This window comes from Sorex fumeus, unplaced genomic scaffold (assembly GCF_029834395.1).
Source record: "Sorex fumeus unplaced genomic scaffold, SorFum_2.1 ptg000125l, whole genome shotgun sequence".
NCBI classification, from domain to species: domain Eukaryota; kingdom Metazoa; phylum Chordata; class Mammalia; order Eulipotyphla; family Soricidae; genus Sorex; species Sorex fumeus.
This window is the reverse complement of record NW_026606182.1, coordinates 2,667,116-2,681,754: the sequence shown is the minus strand read 5'-3', so window position 1 is coordinate 2,681,754 and position 14,639 is coordinate 2,667,116. Positions and strand designations below refer to the sequence as shown.

The window sequence follows — 14,639 nt, the reverse complement described above, 5'->3', positions numbered from 1 at the left end:
GCTGACTGCTCTGTTTATTCAACACGGCCCCGCCCCCAGGACGGGGTCAAATAAATAAAGGCCGCCAAGGTGCGAGGGGGAGGGAGTGGGGCCCCCACTTCCCGCAGGCGCAGGTTGGGGGGGCCCCCCGCAGCCCGCCCCCCCCACGGGCTCCTGGGCTCCCGCCACCTCCACCCCCTTTCTCTGCCGTTCTGCTAAGGCAGAGCCCGCCACCAGGCGTAGGGCTGGGGGTGTGGGGGGCCGGGGGACGTGCCCAGACCCCGGCCGCCTCGCCTGGGCAGGAGCCGGGGTGCGTTTGCTAGGACAGAGGAGCAGGGAGGCAGGCGCCCCGAGCCAGCAGGCCTTTATGCACCCCCCGCCCCCGGGGCGGTGGTCCTCCCACTCCCCCGACCCCCCAGCTGTGCGCCCCGCGGAGGGGGAGGGGGGCACTCAGGAGTCACACCAGCTCCCACCCTTGTCCAGGGGCCCCGCGGCCCCGCGCACGTTCCTGGAGGGCTCCCTGGAGGCCGCGTCCTCCTCGTCCTCCTCCTCCTCCTCGCCGTCGGTGAACTCCTCCTGGCCCAGGCCGTAGGCCAGCGTGGTGTGCGCCAGGTCCACCTCGATGGGGAAGACGTCGGCGTCCCGCAGCACCGCGTAGCAGTCGTTGTAGTACTTGGACATGGTGGACACGAAGCGCTGCAGCTGGAACACGATGTCCTGGACTGCGGGGAGGGGCGCAGAGGTGGGCAGGGCCGGCCGGCCGCCCCCACGGCCCCCCGCGCCCCGGGAGGTGTCGGGCCGGGGAGAACCCGGGGTCTGCAGGAGCCCAGCACCCGGGGTTCCCGCGCCCCGCCCCAGGCGCCAGCGTGGGACGCGGGGCGTCGCTCCGCCGCCAGGGGGCGCCCTACCCTACCGTGTTTCTGGTCCAGCAGCTCCATCTTCTCCAGCACATCCTTGCGCATCTGGGAGAAGCGCGCGCGGGCCTCCTGGCGGCAGCGCAGGATCAGGCGGTACTCGTAGTTGCCGGTGCTCACGCGGTACAGTGGCTCCCCCAGGGCCTGCAATGGCGGCGGGGGCGGGGGGGGGAGCTCAGGGAGCGGGGTGGGGGCTGCCACGCACGGCACCGCCCCCCTGCCCTGGGCCCCACGTTCTGAAGCTGCGGGCTGTGGTGCTCCGGGGCTGAGGGGGGGGACACTGCCCGCTGGGCACCGCCACGAGATGGGCCAACAGGGTCCCTGGAATCCAAGCAGGAAGCCCTGGGAGGGGCTTGGGGAGTCAAAGGGCTCGAGCCCCAGCGCAACCCCCCTAACCAGCACCTCTGGGCCAAGCATCGCCGGGAGAGGCCCCTAGGCCTCCCTGAGCACTGCTGAGAGCTCTCGCCTCTCAGGAAAACAAACATGAAATGCTTCAAAGGCGACAATGCAGGCTGGGAGGGCTCCGGGTTCTGTCCCGGGCCTGAGGAGGGACCCCTGGGCAATGCCAGGTGTAGCTCGAAATGCCACATCGAGCAAGTTGAAAGTGTCTCTTGGGAGCGAGGAGTGTGCTTTCCTGCAACAACTTCCCGGTCTGGGGGGGCGGGGCAGGGGCGGGGCCGGGGGCAGCACAAGAATCAGCCAAGAATCACCCCCCTCCAATCTCCCCCCTCCTTCCCTGATGCACCCGCACATCCAGTGCGCGCCCACACTCACGATGCAGCTGTACTCCTCATCATCCATCTCCTTCACCTTCAGACAGTACGACTGGGGGACAGGGGAGGTCATCAGCATGGCCGGGGCCCCTGGACACTGGCCCAATAGCCCTGAGGACCGTGTGGGTGCTGCCGACCCAAGGCAGAAGCAGTGTGTGTGTGTGTGTGTGTGTGTGTGTGTGTGTGTGTGTGGTGTGGGACGGGGCTGGGCAGGGCACCTGCAGCAGCCCACAGGCCCCAAGAGGTGGGGGGCAGGAGGTGTGGCTGGCCCAGGTGCTCAGGTCAGGGGTGCCCTGGAGTGGCCAACCACAGGTCTCTTAACTCCTCTGACCAGAGAATCACCACTTCAGCATGAACATTCTTGGGGTGGGGGAGAGCCTCAGAGGACTGAGGCACAGACCTGCACGAAGGAGCCCCAGACCCCACGCTCAGCACCGCGGGGTCCCCTGAGCACCATCAGGGGCAACCTCTGAACATGGAGCTGGGAGCAGCCCTGAGCACTGACAGCTGTGGGCCCCAAACAAATCAAAAGTGACACCCACAGGACCTGGAAGGCACTTGACTCCCGGTGACTGGACTGGGTAACCCACTGGATAAAGGGACCCCCTCCAAATGGATGAACCTCGAAGGATCAAAACAGTCCCAGGTTCTGCCTGCACAGGCCCCCAGGGGCCCTACTAAGGCTCCCAGCCTGGGGGTCCCACCTCCCCAAATGCGACAGGGCGGTGGCCAGTCAGGTCCTGTGACCCTGCAGCCAGCCTCGCCCTCGGGCTCCGGCACGTACCAGGTACTCGAACTTCACATCCAGGTACTTCTTGATGGTGAGGCGCGTGTCAGGGATGGCCTTGTTGAGGTACGTGTTCAGGTCGGTCAGCATCTGGAGGGATGGGGTGCACACTGAGCCCCCCAAGCCAGGCGGAGAGTCAGGCTGGCCAGAGGGGCACAGCGAGAGCACCGAGGCCTCCTTCCTCCCGGGGGAACAGCTCCAAAGGACCCGGGAACTTGGCCCGCGCCAACTGCCTGCGTCCCTTCGCTGGCCCGCACCGGCCGTCCCGTGGGCTCCACGCGCCCTACCGGCTTGATGGTCTTCAGGAGCCGGATGCCGAACTTCTCGATGCTGCGGTGCGCATCTGCGAACTTCACGAAAGCCTCGCTGGCGGCCGGCTGGGGCTCCCGCACCCCGATCACAGAGAACACATCCCCAAAGGCTGCAAGACAGGTTTGCCGCGGGCTGCCTGGACTGAATGTACTATGAAAGCAGGACTTGGGGGGAGTGGGGAGTGATGGCAGACGGGAGGCCCAGGAAGCAGGGCTGGAGACTGTGTCCCAAGGAAGGTGAGTTCATAGCCTGGCGTACCAGACCACGCCCCTGGGGGTACTGATGTAGAGCTGGGAGAGCTGGGCCCCGCCCTCAGGAGTGCTTGGCCCCGCCCCCAAGAGAGCTTGGCCCCGCCCCCAGGAAAGTTGGGTCACGCCCCAGGAGAGCTGGGCCACGCCCCCCCGGGAGCCACACCCTTGTATAGCTTGGTGGCACCCCGCTGCAGAGGGGGTTTTCCCCTCTAGGGGGGAGGGGTTTGCACCCCACTGCAGGAGGCCACACAGTGGATTGGGTGCTCTTACCCCGGTGTGTCTGGGACAGCTCGTAGAAGGCCCGGAGAAGGTTCTTGGTGTGCTCCGTCATCCCTGTGGGAGGTGGGAGGGAGGCCGCTGACCCCGTCCCTCCCGCGCTCAGCTCTGTTCCCGGTTCCCCGATACCCCAGGACACCCCAGCCTTCTGGCGTGAAGATGGGGCTCAGTCAAGACCCCCGCAGGCCGAAGGGCAGATCCCGCACCCTGGTCCCTGCAGAGATGGGGGGGTTCACTGCATGGACAGGTGCTGCCGTTTGAAGTTTTAGGGAGACGTTTCGTGTGACACCCTTCGGAAGCCTTCTCAGGGCTGTGATGCCCGAAAGGGCGGCCCTCACGGCCACTCCCCGCCCCGCGCGACGCTCTTCCTGCCCACCTACCTTTGTACAGCTCAGCCGTGCGCTCCAGCTCCTCCAGTCTCTTGACCAGCCCATCTGTGGGGAGAAGGCGGGTTGGCAGGTCTCAGCGGCCATGGGGAGCCGCACCTGGACCCCGCCAGGCGGGGAGGGAGAGGCGCCCCCCCGAGCGGCACCAACGCAGCTCAGAGCTTGGCGGGCACAGGACACGCACTGTCGAGGCTCCGGGGTTTCCACCAAACCCGCGCAGGCGGGGCTGGGACCAGTGACAGCTGCTCTAACTGAGGGGTGGGCGGGAAAGGCAGACAAGGGACATAAGATCGATCTGGGAGGAGGGGGGCTCAGAAAGAGCATCAAGAGAGCACTGTGGGGTGGGCCTTGCTGAATGCATATTTGCTTAGCAGGTGTATGCAGGAACACCTGCAGTGTGTATGCACCTGCTGTGTGCAGACACCTTCATGTACACGCGCCTGCTGTGTGCAGACACCTGTGTGTACGGGCCCCATCAGACCCAGGGGACATGGGCGGTAGGTGAGACCCTCATCAGCGGCAACAACTGGCAGCAAAGCCGTGAAATGGGGGCAAGCGGATCTGACAATGAAAATCTTCAGGAAGAGGCAGGGGCGGACACACAGGTGGTGGTACATCTGGGAGACCCTCGCGCCCCACGGGTAAGGTCGGCTCCTGCTCCCCACCAGGCAGGGAGCCCGGGCGAGCTGCCCTCCCTCGATGCCCCTCCACCACCGTCCCAGAGAGGTGGGCCAGGTGGGGGGAGGCACTTCCTGCGCCCCCGACTCTGCTGACCTGGGCCGGGGCGGTCCCGGCTGGGGCCCAGGGAGCGTACAGCCGGCCTGAGGCCACCTCCGGGCGGAGGAGGTGGCTGAGGGCGCCCCCAGACGCGCTCGGAGGGGGCGGCCCCGCAGCTGGCCTCTGGCGCCCGGCGCCCAGCCTGCCCAGCGCCGCCTGGCAGCCCAGGCGCCACGTAAGCGCCGGCTGTTGTTTTTAGCTGGGTCACGGGACGCGCGAGCGCGCGCTTCCTTTTTAGCAACCCTATTTCAGGCGGGGGAAATTGCAAGGTTGGGGGGGCGGGTAAAAAACACGAGCACCGGTGCTAATTTCATCCCGATGCGCGGTAACTACAGTAACGGGGATTTATAGCCCAACGGCGCCCGGAATAGCAGCGGCCACTTCGGGGCGCTCGGGCCCCGCCTCCAGCCCCAGCCCGCGCAGCCCGGCGCCCCGCTGAGCCCACAGTTTCTCTGGGTATTTATAGCCGCGCCCCCTCCCCAGCCAGCGCCGCGGCTATTTATACGCCCCGGCTGCGACGACGACGCGAGGGCCAGGCCCGTGCGTGGGTGCGAGGCGCGTGGACGCGGCTTCCCCTGCCCGCCGCCGCCGCCTCCAGCCCGAGCGGCGGAGAAGAGCGCAGCGGCGCCACCTCCTGGACAGCGGCAGGAGCGCAGGGCGGCGGGGCCGAGGGTGGACTAGGGCGGGGCCGGGCGCAGACAGGGCTCCCCGGTGCCAGTCCGCGCCCCCTCCCCGCCCCACCCGCCGCGGTCTGCTGGGGAGACTCGGCTGGAGGGGCGGGCGCACGTGGACGCTCTCCGGGAGTGCGGCAACGGGCGGGGGCCGCCAGGGCCAGCCCGAGGGGTCTGCGCGGGGTGGGGCTCACCGTTGCACAGGATGGCCCGGCTCAGGCCCAGGGCGTCTGCGGTCCCCGAACTCATGTTCTCCACCAGCCGGTGCTTCACCTTCTTCAGCACTGGGGGCACCAGCAGATGGGTTCAGGGGAGAGGGTGGGCTGCTGGCTGGACCCCCAACACGTACCCGACCCCCCACCCAGGCTCACGAGCACGCACCAGGGTGGAAGGGGCAAAACTGGGTTTGCTGTGGGGTGGGTGGAGTGGGGGTGCTGGGGGCGGGGGCATGGGGCCCGTCCCGGTCTGTTCTGGGGGTGCGGGAACAAGGCAGCTGTCAAGGGCCTGGCCAAGGGCAGGACATGAGGGTGGCTAGTGGGTGTCGCTGAGCCGGGGTGGCCTCGGGAAGCCCCCGTTGTCCCAGAGGAGGCCAGGGCGCCAGGACAAGGGCAGAGGTCCCGTCGGAGATTCCCCAGCATGCCCACATCTGAGGCTCAAGATGGCACCGGCTTGAGGAGGCAGCTCTGGGCAGGGATCTCCAGCCTCGACCTCCTCCCCACACCCCCGGACAGCCCCCGCCCTGGTCAGTAGATAACCTGGGGGTGCGGTCACCTGGGCACAGTCCTCCTGGTCTCAGACCTTGATGGGTCCTGCTCTAGAGTCTAGAAGTTTCTACAGATCAAGACTCAGGCATGCTGGGCAGAAGGGAGTCTAGGGACGCCCTAACTAGCCTGAGGGCCAGGCTGACCTGGGGCCCTCCAGGGCACTGGCGAGGGTGGGGCAGAGGGGGCCGAGTCTGAGGGGCGGAGCCTGGGGAACAGGGCTGGGAAGGGGCGGAGCCTAGAGGGGCAGGGCAAAGAAGGGGCGGGGCCTGAGAGGACAGGAGAAGGGGCGGGGGAAGGGGCGGGGTCTAGAGGGGCAGGAGTAAGAAGGGGCGGGGCGTGAGGGGAGAGTAGAAACACAAGGCTGGGAAGGGGCGGAGCCTAGAGGGCAGGGCTAATGAGGGGTGGAGCCTAAGAACACTGGTGCTGTGGAAGGGCGTGGCCCACAGGGGCGTGGCTTAGGGGCAGAATCTGAGGGACTCGCTGTGGAGGGGCGTGGCCTGAAAGGGGCAGTGCTGGGGAAGAGGCGTGGCCTGAGAAGGGCGGTGCTGGGGGAGGGGCGTGGCCTGAGGAGAGTGGAACTGAGGGGCGGGGCCTGAGAAGGGTGATGCTGGGGAGGGGCGGGGCCTGAAAGGCAGGACTGAGGGGCGGGGCCTGAGAACGGGTGCTGAGGTGGGGCGTGGCCGAGGAGAAGGGTACTGAGGAGGGGCGGGGCCTGCAGGAGCCGTGAGGTGCCCACCCCTTTGGTAGGCAGTGTGAGGGCCTGGGCCTGGGGTACTAAGGGGCCTCTGAAGCACCACATTAGGACCGCCAGATACCAGGGAGGAGGCTGGGGGGTGGGACCGGGGCAGGGGAGACACTGCTGGCCGCTCACCGATGTCCAGGGACATGCCCTGCTTGGGGTCTGCCTGCAGCTTATTGTAGTGGATGGTCACCTCCCCCTGCAAGGAAATGGGGCTGAGAGGGAGCTCCACACCCCGCGGCCTGGGTCTGGGGCAGGAGGAGCTGAGAGCCCTGCCCCCATCTCTGTCCAGCCTAGGGCAGCTGTGGTCCCCTTCCCTCCGCAGCCCCCAGCCCCAAAGTCAGTCAGGAGGACTCTGTTAGTGCTCTAGCGGGATGAGGAGTCCTGCCACGCCCCCACCCCGAGTCCCGCCAGGCTCCAGCCAGGGGAGGGGTCCTGCCCACTCTTGCCCCCCAAACCTGCACTCCGTCATTTTCCCAGGGATGCCCCATGCAATGCTAAGAGCCCTGATGGGGCACCCCAGGGTCCCCCGGGGAGGCTCAGGGAGGGGTGAGGGGCTCTGCAGGGGCACATTCCAGGCACCGGCTCACCTTCACCGCCTGGATCATCTTGGCCACCTCCACTTTTGTCTTGCCCTTGATGGACTTGCCGTTGACGCCCGTGATCTCATCGCCCGCGGCCACGGTGCCGTCCAGGGCAGCCGGGGTATTGTCGAACACCTGGGGCGCAGGAAGAGGCAGGGAGTGAGCAGATGGCAGGGGGCAGCCCTGCCCCAGTGACACACAGACTCACGTACCCGCCCCAAGCCCACGAGAAAGGGAAGCATGGCCCCCAAAAAGAACAAGAGCTCGGAGCAGGTGACTTGATTGCAGACTGGAGGGCCTGGTCAGAGCAGGTATGAGGTGACAACACGGGCACTGGACAGCAAGCCATCATGGCACGGAGCACCGCCCCTGCTGTGTGGGCGACGCAGAGCAGATGGCCGCCAGGCAGACAGGGAAGGCGGGGCATGAGAACTGGCCACTGAGGGGACACAGGATGTCTGTGGGGGGAAAGTAAGACTAGAAATGGGGGGTCATTCTTTAGTGATGCTCTGGGTGCCGCTGACTTATACTCTAGAAACCGTTACAGGCCGGAGCCATAATACAGAGGTAAGGTGCTTGCCTTGCACGCGGCCAACCCAGATTTGATTCCTGGCATCCCATATGGTGCCCAGAGCACTGCCAGGAGTTATTCCTGAGTGCATGATCAGGAGAGTAAACCCTGTGCATCACAGGGTATGACCCAAAAAGAAAAAAAAGACTACATACAAAAATCATCCATCCTATGTTATAAAATCTCTCTCTTTTTCTTCTTCTTCTTGGGGGTGCTATACCTGGTGATGCTCAGGGTTTGCTCCCAGCTCTGCACTCAGGAATGACTCCTGGTGGTATTCAGGGGCCCTTATGGGATGCCGGGATTCGAACCCGGGTGGACTGCATGCAAGGCCAGCGCCCTACCCACTGGACTATCATCCCCCCTACTTGTTTCATGTACAAACAGAGAAAATGAGTCAGGTCCCCTCTAGATCTGGGCACCGTCAGAGATGCAGCTGGCTCAGGCCCCGAGCACCATGATCGGGCATGTCACAGCATCTTTGGTTTCTCAGGACATATCTAAGTCATGTCTGCACTCCGCTACAACCAGTGTGCAGTGCCGTTGTGTCTAAGAAAACACAAAACATGGCAAAGTGGAGCTGAATACTGGCCTCTGTGACCGGGGGTGCATGTCTGTCACGGCCGCTGCGAGGATGCCAGCATTTATTTTTATTTATTTTTTTATTTGCTTTTTGGGTCACACCTGGTGATGCTCAAGGGTTACTCTTGGCTCTGCACTCAGGAATGACTCCTGGTGGTGTTCGGGGGACCCTATGGGATGCTGGGAATCGAACCCGGGTTGTCTGTGTGCAAGGTAAACGCCCTCCCCGCTGTGCTATTGCTCCAGCCCCAGATGTGAGCATTTAAACCCTCACCAGGACCAGAACTCAGAGGCATCCCGGGCACTGAACTGGTTGTCACTGGCCATTCCAGCTCAGGTCAGCTGGCGCTCAGAGCTCACACCTGACCCCCCAGGAGGCAGCAAGAATAAGGAAGAGCAAACAAACACACAACAACGAAGAAGGGACTCGGACCCCGCAGGATTATACACATCAGGACAGCAGAAGGAGAAAACGGAGCTGGTGGCTTCAGGGGCCGAGTGACAGCACCTGCAGGCGGCCACCCGAGTTAGATCTCTGAAATTCCAAACCCTGCCATAGGTAGTTCTTGAGTGAAGAGCCAGGGGCATTGCTGCAGGGGGGGTGGCAAAAAACCCTCAAACCAACCCAAACAACCCCCTGACAACAACGGAACAGGCTCCAAAGACAAGGCACATGGCATCATCAACTCGTCAAATTCCTTAATAGGAAACTTTTTTTTTCTGCTTTTTGGGTCACACCTGGCGATGCACAGGGGTTCCTCCTGGCTCTGCACTCAGGAGTTACTCCTGGCGGTGCTCAAGGGACCCTATGGGATGCTGGGAATCGAACCCAGGTGGGTCGCGTGCAAGGCAAACACCCTACCTGCTGTACTATCACTCCAGCCCCAGAACTTTTTTTTTTTTAATGAAGAAAATTTAAGAGACATCCTGGACAATATCAAGAGGAACAACCGCCTCATCATAGGACTTACAGAAGATAAGAGATGGGGAGAAACTGCAGTGGGAGAAATACTCCCTGTGCAGTCTCCCCTGCCCCCCCCCAAAAAAAAAAAGCTGAGGAGGGAGGTTCAATCTCATGGAAGCTGATCCAGAAAGCGCAAACAGCGTCAAACAAAATAAGCAGAATGAGGAGTCAGAGTGACACCATCGCGGGTAAGGTGCTTACCTCGCAGGTGGCCGATCTGGGTTTGATCCCCAGCATCCCCTATGGTCCCCTGAGCCCCATCAGGAGTGATTCCCAAGTACAGAGCCAGAAATAACCCCTGAGCACCCGCCACCATCCACCCACCGCCTTAATGCAGCAATAGAGGGGCTGGAGTGCTAGTACAGAGAGGAGGATGTTGGCTGACCCAGGTTTGATCCCTGGCACCTCAAATGATCCCCCGAGCACTGCCAGGAGTGATCCCTGAGTGCGGGCCAGGAGTCAGCCCTGAGCACAGTTGGGTGTTTGTTTTGTTTGTTTGAGCACAAAACTGCAAAAAAGCAGCAATAGACACAAGCATATATAAGGGAACCAACATGAAAATTCACAGCTGATTTTTCATATGAACTCTATAAACAGAAAGGGAATGGAATGTATATTCAAAGTACTGAATGCAAAGAAAGTCCAACCAAGAATTCTCTACCCTGCAAGGCTGTCACTCAGATTTGAGGGAGTGATAAAAATATTCTCAGAAAAACAACAGAAGGCATGTTATGTTTAAAGTAAAGCTGGGAATACTGAATGGCTTCCTATTAAAAGAAAACAAAAAGGAAAACACCAAACACCAAAATCCTCATAGAAAAAAACAGCAATAATGTTTATTTCTCTAAATGCTAGTGGCTAGATAAATCAGGATCAAAATTCAACCTCTTGCTACTTTTTTTTTTATGTGTGTGGGGGGTCTTCTTGGGATCACTGCAGCCCCCGAAAGGCAGACTACCTTTTTTTTTAATTTTTTTTTTTTAATTTTTGGGGTCACACCTGGCGATGCTCAGGGGTTACTCCTGGCTCTGCACTCAGGAATCACTCCTGGCGGTGCTCAGGAGACCCTATGAGATGCTGGGAATCAAACGCAGATCAGCCGTGTGCAAGGCAAACACCCTCCCCACTGTACCAGGGCTCTGGCCTCAACCTCCTCTTGCTACTTACAAGAGACACACTTAACTTTCATGACAAACACTCAGACTGATGGATGGAAACAACCCAGCAGGATAGTGACAGCAGGTTGATTAAAAGCAGGAGTGGCCAGACTGCACCAGTCCAAAGAGCATTTAGTTTTTTTTAAAGTAGCTTGAGGGGGCTGGAGCAATAGCACAGCGGGTAGGGCGTCTGCCTTGCATGCGGCCAACCTGAGTTCGATCCCCAGCATCCCATATGGCCCCCTGAGCACCATCAGGAGTAATTCCTGAGTGCAGAGCCAGGAGGAACCCCTGTGCATTGCTGGGTGTGACCCAAAAAGCAATAAATAAATAAAGTAGCTAGAGAAGGGGATGGACACAGCATACTAGTTAAGAATTAAGACAGCATAGCTTGGGTGGGGTGGGGGTGGAGGGAAGGACACTGGGAACACTGGTGGTGGGAAATGTGCACTGGTGGAGGGATGGGTGTTTGACCATTGTGTGACCAAAACTCAACCATGAAAGTTTTGTAGCTGTAACTCACGGTGATTCAATTGGAAAAAAAAAAGAAGTCATTGTAGGAAAAATAGAAACTCTATTATACTCGGTAAAATAAAAACAAAAAGACAGCAACAGCTCAAGAGGACTTACCAACATATATGCATCAAATAATTGGTGAAGCAAAGTCTATAAAGCGAACGCTAACAGACAGCGTGGGAGACCCGTCACGGGGCACCGCCCAGACAGAGAGTCAGGACGGAAATAAGATCCCGAGTGAGGACCGGAAGAGCTCGGTTAACAGACGAGTACAGGCCCTCTGCACCCCCAAAGCCGAACGCACATTCTTCCCTGGGGCACACGGAACATTCTCCAAGACAAATCACATGCTGAAATGATTCGTGTGTCTACAGGTGACACAAAATAGAAATCACATGAAGTATCCTTTCAGGCCACAATGCTGCTGTTTGTCCGTGGTGTGTGTGTGGTGTGTGTATAGTGTGTGCATGGTGTGTCCATGGTATATCTGCGGTATGTATTTTTTCCCCCTTTTTGGGCCATATCTGTGATGCTCCGGGGTTCCTCCTGGCTCTGCACTCAGGAATTACTCCTGGTGGTGTTCAGGGACCCTATGGGATGCTGGGGATCGAACCCGGGTTGGTGTGTGCAACGCAAGGGCCCGACCTGTTATGCTACTGCTTGGTCCCTGTGGTATGTCCATGGTGTGTGTGTCTGTGGTGCATCCATGTGCGTCCGTGGGGTGCCTGTGGTGTATCCACGATGTACCTGTGGTGTGTCTGTGGTGTACCCATGGTGTGTCAGGTGTTTCCATAGTGTGTGTCCATGGTGTGTCCATGGTGTATCCATAGTGTGTCAGATGTTTCCATAGTGTGTGCGTGGTGTGCCCATGGTGCGTTCGTGTAGTATCTGTGGTGTGTGCGTGGTGTGTGAATGGTATGTGCGTGGTGTGTCTATGGCATGTCCTTGATATGTCCGTAACGTGTTCGTGGTATGTCCACTGTGTCTGTGGTGTGCCCCTGGTGTGTTCATGGAGTATCTTTGGTGTGACCGTGATATGTCTGGGGTGTGTCCAGGGTATGTCCATGATATGTCCGAGGTGTGTGCGTGATATGTGCGCAGTGTGTGTATGGTGTGTCCCTGGTGTGTCGGCGCGGCTACTAAGCAAGGCAGTAGCACTGGCGTCTCCCTGCTCAGCCCCCGACACCAAGTCACTAACATTCTGCTGCAAGAACGCGGCCGGTGTGGGACTGACGCAGGGAGAGCCTGTCGGGCCCGGCCTCGGCGCCCTGAGGTCTGGAGAAGCGGCACAGGCCGGGAGAGAGCAGACAGCCGGGCTGGGGGGTGGCGGGAGGGTCACGGGGCAGCGCAGGGCTGGGGAGGAAGGGGGTGGCCGCACCTGGACAATGTAGAGGCAAGGACAGTACTGGGCGCCTCCACCGATGCTGATGCCGATCAGGTTCTGTGCGTCCTTCTGCAGGGTGACCTTCCCGGGCACGGTGGGGATTCCGCTGGAGAGACAGGAGCAGCGCTGAGCCCCCAGGGAAGGGGCCAGGGGCAGGGAAGGGGACAGGAGACCCCGAGGGACGCTGACAGCCACAGTGTGGTCCAGCTCACGGCGGCCTGGGGCTGTCCCTGTCTCTGTGCCTCAGTCTCCCCATCCACACCATGAGTCCAATCAGAGGAGCTGCCTCGCCAAAGTTCTGAGGCACAAGTGCCCGGCAGGTGCCCGCAGCAGGCCTGGCATAAAAACAGGTCCCCCTTCCTCTCCGTGGGTCGAAGCTGGAGGCTGGCACCGTCTCGGGCACATGAGGAGCTTCGGGGATGCCTCCCCGAGAAGCTGTTGTCAAATGCTTCCCCCCTCACCCCCTCTCTCCAATTCTACAGCCAATGAACGCTTATTTCACCAGGTGTGCGAGCAAGACTCTTACCAGCGCCCCTTCCGCTCTAGACCTCTGTTAACAACCCCCTGATGCCAAGCCCCTCACTCAGGGCCCAGCACACCCGAGGGCACTGCAACTTTATCCTGATGAGTCAGTGGGGAAACAAACTTAAAAAAAAAAAAAGAGCCCCATGCCATGTATCGTCCGCACGGGGGTCTGTGCCAGGCCATTCTCGTTAGCTTCCCAATCTGGATGGGGATCGCGGGGGCCTCCCTGGCCATCTGCCCTGCACCCGCTGGGCTGGTCTCTGTCCACGGCGCCCTTTTGGCCAGTAACGTCAGCTCCGATCGTGAGCCACAGCCCCGACGGACGGACGCGGACGGACGGACAGACGGATGCATGGCAGAGGCAGTGCCCAATCGGATGCCGGGCTGAGAAGAAAGGGCTGGGGGCGCGGGGAGGCGGGGGGAGTTGGGGGGACCCCGAGGCCCGGAGCTGCCGCACCCCCCGGGGCTTGGGGGAACCAGGTCTACTCACAGCTTATCCTCCTCGATGTCATAGTCCAAGTCTGCGAACATGGTCCCGAGAGCTAGGGCGGGCGGGCTAGCGACCCAGCTCGCCGGGGGAGGGGGTGACTGGAGCCGGGAGAGAGAGTGCGGAGGGTGAGGACGCGCAGGGTCCGAGGTGCCCTGCCCCAAGCCCGGCGGCGCGGGAGGTGGGGGCGGGGCCCCGGGGCGCGCAGGTGCCTCTTCTAGGTCCAAGGGGGGACCTGCAGGCCAGGCGGTGGGCTCGGACCCCAGAACCCGCCCCGCGCGGGACTCCAGGCCCGGGGGAGCTGCCTCTGCCGTGCACCGGAAGCGTCAGCCTCGCAGCCAGCTCCGCGCCAGGCTGGCACCTGCACCCACCTGCCGTTCCACCTGTCTGCGGCCGCGACTGTGGCGTCACTTCCGCCCGCGAGCGGAAGTCCCGCCTCCCAACTCGGGACGTTCGCCCCAATCCCGGCAGACGAACCTCCCCTGCCTGGTTCCCGGGGCTCCCAGAACCAGGAAAGGGAAAGAGTATTTCACGGAAGCTCGCCGTTGGCGTGAGCAATGGAAACGCGGGGGCGGCCCGGGCCGGCCGGCCGCGCTCGCCCCGCCCCTTGCGCTCTGGCCGCCGCCATCTTGGGAAGGGCAAGCCTCTTCCCAGCATCCTCAGCGGGACGCCTGGACCACGCCGGCCGCCCGGTTGCTGTGGCAACGGAAGCATCCTCGGGCGGGGAGGCTTACGGGCCAGTTTCGGAAGGACAGCAGCGCGCCTTGCGACCTCCCTTTCTCATTTGCAGCACCCCCCCATCCTAAGTGCCACTAGAAGGGCAATGTCGGCGTTAGAAGGAGCCTCCGAAACGCCAGCTTTGCGAGTTAGAAGTCCAAGGGCCGGAAAGGGGGAGAGATTTAGTCCAGAGCCCATGCACTTGAGCTAAAGTCCATATCTTGAACCCCGAGACTCCTCCCCAAGGATCCACGGCCCTTTTAACCCCTGCACTTCCGTGTTCAGCGGCTCTGCTGTGAACCACACATCGGACACACGACACTGGCCCGTTGGTGCCTCTCCTCAGATGTGAACTCGGGACATCCAGGCGGGTGTTTCCTGTGGCTCTTGGTGAGAGGTTCCTTACATCCCACCGTCTTCTTGAATCCCGAAGAACAGGTGCCCGGCGCCCCGCTGAAGGTCCCTGCCCCCACATACCTGAGACCCAGGAAGTAACATCTCTGCTTCCTGGCTGAGAAGTCCA

General features: G+C 61.6%; 1 protein-coding gene across 3 annotated transcripts; it reads right to left on the bottom strand.

Moving 5' to 3' along the window:
• Positions 1–280: 280 nt before the first annotated feature.
• PICK1 (protein interacting with PRKCA 1) lies at positions 281–13,892 on the bottom strand. 3 transcript variants are annotated; one of them, XM_056137582.1, is made up of 13 exons: positions 13,771–13,892; positions 13,403–13,500; positions 12,382–12,493; positions 7,220–7,348; positions 6,762–6,828; positions 5,321–5,410; positions 3,673–3,726; positions 3,287–3,349; positions 2,741–2,874; positions 2,451–2,543; positions 1,668–1,718; positions 893–1,037; positions 281–701 (listed from the first exon to the last, which is right to left on the bottom strand). In XM_056137582.1, the coding sequence occupies exons 2-13, from the start codon at positions 13,441–13,443 to the stop codon at positions 430–432; spliced, it is 1,251 nt and encodes a 416-aa protein (XP_055993557.1). In that variant the 5' UTR covers positions 13,444–13,500; positions 13,771–13,892; the 3' UTR covers positions 281–429. The 3 variants fall into 3 exon arrangements, with proteins under 3 accessions (XP_055993557.1, XP_055993556.1, XP_055993558.1); XM_056137581.1 differs by having other exon boundaries at positions 13,403–13,634; positions 13,771–13,839; XM_056137583.1 differs by having other exon boundaries at positions 291–696; positions 13,403–13,804.
• Positions 13,893–14,639: the final 747 nt, after the last annotated feature.

Bases quoted from the DNA above. Each gene is read 5' to 3' on its own strand.
- PICK1 (XM_056137582.1), bottom strand. From the start codon at position 13,443: ATGTTCGCAGACTTGGACTATGACATCGAGGAGGATAAGCT. The intron at 12,494-13,402 runs GTGAGTAGACCT...CTGTCTCTCCAG, and splicing joins GACATCGAGGAGGATAAGCT to CGGAATCCCCACCGTGCCCG. The intron at 7,349-12,381 runs GTGCGGCCACCC...CCTGCGCCCCAG, and splicing joins CTTGCCTCTACATTGTCCAG to GTGTTCGACAATACCCCGGC.